Below are 6,916 nucleotides of genomic sequence, written 5' to 3' on the forward strand. Positions count from 1 at the left end.
GCACATAACCAAAAGTGTGCACAGAGGCAGGAAAAACCCACCAATTAGAAAGTAAAGTATATAATTCTATCTTTCACTCACTTTTTCAGTCTATTTGACTCAAATAATTTTACTTTATATAGCTAGATTCATAAATAGGAATCAGGACTTCCTCATGTCAAGTTGATACAAAGTATTTAGTAAACAAAGAGTAAAGAAAAACATTTTTCTCACACCCTAAGGATACAAATATTTGGGTTTAACATTTCTTATTTAGGTCTAGGAAGACTTCTGAACTTTTGTCTGATAGTTTACATTTAAAATAAACAAGCAAAAAACCTCTCTATAGTTCACCTGGCATCAATTCCATCAAACACCTTTTGGAATTCATTACCAATGACTTCTTGTTTTAAGTAATACAGCATTCTTACTCGAAGCAAGACCCTAAAAAAAAAAAACCACAAACAAACAAGTATTAGCACTCTAAAAGCTTTCAATAGTTGTGGGTGGTTTTGTTTTGTCTTTTGAAATATCACAAAGCTTTCAAGTAATTTTCCTAAAACATACTTCCTTCAGTTATAAGAGGAGATAACCTCCAATTCGTGTCACCTAACACTTTTTATTGCAATCACGTTTACAAATCATTTCATTGCAAAAATTCTTTCAAATCCCAGACAAAGACCAGCGCCAGCAGAACACTCCTCAGTTGCTTCATAAAATACTGCTAAGAACAAACAGCTATCTCCCTTTTTCTACTTAAAAGATTCTCCTAGAAAGAATCAAGCAGACTGACAATGAACACCTTTCACATCATCTTTTCATTCCTTCTCACTTAGAATTTAGTGCATGACCCCAATGGCTTCTCCATGCTTTATCGCAATTCTTGATTACAGCTGTATGAAGTTTTCAAGCAGAGTATGACAAGTTTTGCTACAGAAAAAAGATATGTCTAAAACAAGTTCATTCATGGCTATGAACAAACTTTCAACAAGCTAGTAGCTCAGATTCTCAGAAGCCTAGAAAACATGCCAGATAAACAGCACGTAAGACTGAGGGGCAACAACTTCAGCGCTTTCAGTTTCTCTGCTAAGCACTCCCAAACTCTTTAGTCCTTTGGCTGCTACAAGGCTCCCCAACCATGCTAGGAAGTCCCCTCTCTCTCTTTCTCTGTACAAACACACAGTTTCTTTAGAAATGGTAACAGAATTACTTGAAATGTGAAATACTCAGTTCACCTCTTAATACACTGCAACCTACTTACTCTAATCAAGCTAACACCATTAAAATTTGTTTCTTCATAGTCCCACAAGTATTTTAAAGTCTTCTAATACAATGAGGAATTAGAAGAAAAAACAATCTTTACATAAACACTGAAAGACATTCACATTTCAGCTACTGCTTACTTGTTGCAATGGTGTTTTATGTGCTTTTTGTATCCTTCATCTTGCAACAGATGTTCTGGATTGTATTTTCGAAGCCATTCTGCTTTGTGTATATCAAAAGTGCTAGCCTGGGTCTTCACTTTTTTACCTTTTCTTCCTCTAGGCACAGGGGCTGATAAGCCTAAGTAATTTAAAATATAATACAGTAACAGCAACAGGTAGGTATAGATGTCTGTTATACTTATAGTTCCTATATCCTATACCAGTACTGTGACCTGCAGTGCAGAAAGAATACTAGCATCACAGTCTCTGGAAATGAGTTTTTTTTCTCTTTTGTCTCTTAGAGCATCTCTGGAGTACATTTCACCAGCTAAGGACAAAGTAGAAGGGGATAAAAAGGAGACTGCGTTGCCACCTACTGTGAAACAGAATAGGTTCTTATGAACTGAAATGAAAAGAAAGTTTACACAGAGTATACCAATCCATTTGGGTAAGCCTTCAAATACAAAGCAAAGCAGAAATGACACTTATTTTCCCATCAATTGAATGGTGTATCTGGAATAAATTCCATTTATTTCAAGCAGGATGCATTCAGAGAGAGTTTTTAGCTGTTTTTATCCCAGTACTACAAGCATACATATATGAAGCTGTGTAACTGCAGAAACACGCAAGTCCTTACCAAGGTGATTCTGTAACTCTCGTGTTTGCCCATCCTCTGTTGGGGTAATGAGATCCCATATAAAACTTTTTATTTTCTCATCCCCTCTGTAGTGAACAAGACAATAGGCTAACAGAGCTCGACATATTATCTCCACATCCTGTTCACTCAGCTGTCTCTTGAAGCGACCATGTGACAGAATTTCTCTCCACCGACCCCACCTAGTCCAAAATGAAACACAAATCAGCACTTAGAGGTGAAACACTTGGGTAGCCTGTAGATTTCTGTTACAAAAGGCAATTTCTCTGCAAAATATTTAGCTTTCCACTTTGTTCCTCCAGCTTAAGTTACTGAGAGGAAATATGAAAGTAACATTTGCAACAAAATTCCACCTGTTTAAAACAGAGTTTTAAACGAAACTTGCCTGTTTACAAAAAAGTATGGATGATTGTTTTAGGCTTCTAAGACACAAAACTGACGGGAACTCATACTGATAAGCACAGTCGTTCATCTTAGCAGGTGGGTGAGAAAAGACCTAAAATTTTATTACCAAATCAAGATACCTGATTTAAGTATGCTTAAAATAACTGGTTAGATTTTCAGTTCCATTTGCACCTCATGGAAGCGCAAGATGTTCTGCAATTATGAACATCAAGTCACCTACGAAGTCTTCATTTCAGATATTTATTTATTTACAGAGTTTTGAGCCTGCCTGCAGCACTTACTGTAATGATTTCTAGAGGCATTACTGTAATGCTCACGTTAAATGTCACAATCTCCTTTGAAGAAAGGTTTTCACCTCTCTTCTTCAATGTTTCTTCAATTGCAAATTGTCAGAAAAAATTATACAGGGTGCATGATAAATTCCCTTAAATTAATATTCTAAATAAATTCTATAGATACACACCAGATTATTGCCAATATAGCTAAAAGTTATTCCATAAATACTATTCAGTACGTGGAAAACTAGTATTTTTTTAAAACTTCCTAGAATGAAGAAGGACATATACAATACCCATAGACCAGCAAGTTTTTTTCCACCCGAAAGCACTCTGTTCTTCCATATCCACTGGAACGGTCACAAGGCCTGCGGAGTTTTGGTTTATCATCACCCTCACTCTCCACTTCAGACAACTCAGCCAGCTCATCTTTTGTAGCACTGAAGGGTCGTGTTTGCTTCCTAATTCTTGGGGTATCAATAACCAGGCTGTTCTGCAAAATTTCAAACAAACCTTATCAGAGAAAGAGTTAATAAGTTTTTCCTAAGTAGTTGACTTCAGTTCAGAAACAGTAATTTCTATCTAAAGTCACCAATAGGTATTTTGTAAAGACATTACAGTAAACACCCATAAAGCACGTAAAACACTTTGTAGTATTTAAGGCAACAAAAAATGAGTTTCACACCATGATGGCAGTGTATTAGTTACATATAATACTGAATACCTCATCTGAGCTTAATACTTACACAGACTATGCTGCAGTCCCTGTGAGTGAAAAGGGACACTGAAACCTTTTTAGAACTGACTGCATGGGAATGTCTTCAAGTATAGGACACAACTTCCAGTATTATAAAATTGACATAATTCTTAGTCAGCTATTTGCAGATTCCTGCCCAGGATTTACAGAGAAACGGGGCAATCAGAACTACTACACACTTTCAAACATTTCCAGGTCTTTGACAAAAATCAAAGACCCCTGAACTCTTTTGAGACAGCAGGGAGTTAGGAAATACTAAAGCTATCAGCAGGCTGATTACCCATGAACAAGCTAACCAGCACAAAAAGTCTGATCTGTTGAAATACTGATCAAAAAAGCACCAGAAATCCTACACCTGCTATTTTGGAATTCAACAGCAAGCACATACTTGAAAAAAACATGCATTAAAAACAGGTAAGTACTTACTCTACCACTGATAGCATCTATATCTATTTCCGCTTTTTTGGCCCATTTCTGCCAGAAGTTGGGATCATCTAGTGAAATATCAGTCCTGTTTCCAGATGCAACAAAACTAGCCTGTAATAAATAAAATTAAATCTTAACAACATCATACATCAAAAGTTTGCAGAGTCTGAAGGCCTCAGTGCTGTGAAGACTGCATAACCTTATGTCATCAAAAAATCTCGCAAGCAACTGTTAAGACTTTAGAAGTTACTTACAGTGCAAAGCAACTCAAAAGTTCTCCTCCTCCTTAATTTTTTAAAATCAGATCCGTAAGACATCAGAAAAATCTAATGAACTTTTATGCACCATCAGGAGAGAAGAACACTAAGCAGCAAGATTCTTCTAAGTCTGAATCTAACTTACTTGAATGGAAGAAAATAGAATCTTTTGAAGAGGCTTATCAGCGTTTGGGGATTTCATCTCATGCAAAAGTACTCGCTTGAGAGAAATTTCAAAGGAGTGTTTAAACTACCAACAATCAAAGCTTGAGAGCGTGGAATAAACTTAATTTCAGAAGGCATTTAAAAAATCCTGATACACTGCTTTTGGGAAAAGAGTAAATACATATAAAAATTTCTAACTCTTCTGATAAAAAGACAGTGATGATGATGTTCCCTAATAGGTTTCCTATCTCTCCTTTACAAGTCTATTTCTTATTTAAGCCACAATCACCAAGATATAAGTGAGCCTAAATAAGTATGTATTTTAAAATAAGAAATACATATTTACATTCTTAAAAGTTTTCCTTTTGCTTTGCTTTTTCTTTGGAATTGTCACAACTGCATTCATGAAGTACCCATATTCCAAGCTCAGTTATTCTGTTTGGTATTTTTTAAAAAAAATTATTTATTTATGTATTTTTTACTTTACCTGAATTTGTATTTGTTCAGATTCATATTTTCATGTGCTTTGGAAATTAAGGAGTCCGAAAATTACTTTTTATTCTGTTCATCCAATTTTCCAGCATAGGTTTTTGGATGCTATGCTATTACTGTTTTTCTCTTACCCACCAAAAATTAGAAAATGTCAGTCCGATTTTATTCTAGACTATTACTCCTAAGACCTTACATCCTCAGGCTCTCGCCATGTACATATATATACTCTCCACCTCCTGCTATTCTAGGAGTTTTCATATTTTGCTTTTCAAACTCCTACCAGAAAAGCTCAAGGTTCAAACTATATCCTATGTGTAGGCATTTTTAGAATAAGCCTGAAAATTTTTAATTTTCTAATTGTGTCTTATACACAATTTTGCCTACTCCTAATATATCTGAAAATAAATGGATCTATAAACAAAACTATTTTAATGATCTTGGTTAATGCAGTCCATTATATCTCACACAAATCCTAGCCTTTTCAAAAGCAGCACACACCTATTATCCATCTTTGCTCAAGCATGCTCTTTGCATCTGGCATTTACTCTGTATGTATGTGCAAATCTGATTTTGCTATGTGCACGTTAATATAAACACATAGATGTAAGAACTCCAAAAACGTACCTAACAAACACACACATTAAATAAAAGTAAACGTAACTTTGAAAAAAAAAAAAAAAAGGCATAAGCTTTACAGCATTCAATTCCATTTACAGCTCTATACTGCGAAAGAGCAATTTGCTGCTTCTGCACCTTTGCAAACGTGGAGCCCCTTCCTTCTGACTCAATCGTGATAGTTTTAGTACGACGCTGCAAAATTTGGTCAATGTCTTCCTCACAGAATTTAGAGCCTTCATCTTCTTCATCCATAATGGCACCATATGCACCTCTCCGAAGCAAGTCTTCTATTTCTTTTTTAGACAGTTGTTGGATCTGAGCAAATAAAATAGGTTTTAAACAGCTGAGGAAAAGAAAAACAACCCCAAGGTCTTTTCTATTTCTCTTTCCCTTTCCAATGTTTCTGCAACCTAACTCTGCCTTATAATTTACAAATTTAAAATGTAGATTATTAAAAGCTAAGAGAAAAGTCTAGCTGACAGCTGAAATAATTTGTTATGTGGTTACAGTACACATTTTTACCAGTATGTCTTCTTTGTTCAGCTATTCTCAACACCGTGATGAACATAAGTTTACAAAAATTACCCGTAATTACTAGATGCAAATGAAAGAATCAAGATGCAGTGAAAGATTTATCAGAGTAACTGATGACATTTAAAATTATGTCAACTATATTGTTAGTCCACTTCAGAAAACATAAGAGATGCAAATGACAGAAAAATGGTAGCCTGTGTAATCTGAAATAGTTCCCACATGATTACAAAAGCAACAGGAAAGTTATTTCAAGAAATAAGTCTACGTACACCACCGACACTGTTTTCTCTTCCACTCATACTCTGTAAGACAGCCTTATCCAGTCCCAGTTTCAGACTCGCTCTGTCAAACATCTCTCTTTCATAGGAGTTACGTGTTATCAGTCTGTAGACCTTCACTGCTTTGTTCTGACCAATCCTGTGACAACGGGCTTGAGCCTTTTGAAGGAAGGGAGAACGGAATAGGAATTTAGACTTATCTAGGAATAAGATGGAATTCTTTTAAGAAATTGTTTCTGCTGTAGCACAATCTGAAAAACAACAGTATGAACTCAAAAGGAAGTCAATTCACATTTAAGTAAATGGAAGCTATCAGACATTTTCCACATTGTGAGCAGTTTTCTAAAAACAGTGTAGTCAGTAAAATGCATATGCCTTAAAAAACCCTGAACATTTTAGAATGATGCATGTTCAAAACAGAGACAATACTCAAAGGGACCAAATTTCTATCAACAAGGTTTGACTTAGGCCTCACTATTACGCTCAAAGGAATTTACCTGCAGATCATTTTGAGGATTCCAGTCAGAATCAAAAATTATACATGTATCTGCTGCAGTCAAATTAATGCCCAAACCACCAGCTCTGGTGCACAGAAGGAAGACAAAGCGATCGGAATCTGGCTTGCTGAACAGGACGATAGAAGCTTGACAG

General features: G+C 35.6%; 1 protein-coding gene across 1 annotated transcript in view; it reads right to left on the reverse strand.

The window, feature by feature from the left end:
* Positions 1 to 6,916, reverse strand: part of LOC104162478 (chromodomain-helicase-DNA-binding protein 9-like) — a 91,783-nt gene that overhangs the window by 19,114 nt on the left and 65,753 nt on the right. Inside the window, 8 exon segments of the mRNA XM_009701210.1 lie at positions 334 to 423; positions 1,383 to 1,542; positions 2,041 to 2,240; positions 3,035 to 3,231; positions 3,922 to 4,032; positions 5,589 to 5,768; positions 6,257 to 6,424; positions 6,763 to 6,905. Of these exon segments, the coding sequence (XP_009699512.1) occupies positions 334 to 423; positions 1,383 to 1,542; positions 2,041 to 2,240; positions 3,035 to 3,231; positions 3,922 to 4,032; positions 5,589 to 5,768; positions 6,257 to 6,424; positions 6,763 to 6,905 (1,249 nt within the window).

Source organism: Cariama cristata, unplaced genomic scaffold (assembly GCF_000690535.1).
Source record: "Cariama cristata isolate BGI_N322 unplaced genomic scaffold, ASM69053v1 scaffold12585, whole genome shotgun sequence".
NCBI lineage: Eukaryota > Metazoa > Chordata > Aves > Cariamiformes > Cariamidae > Cariama > Cariama cristata.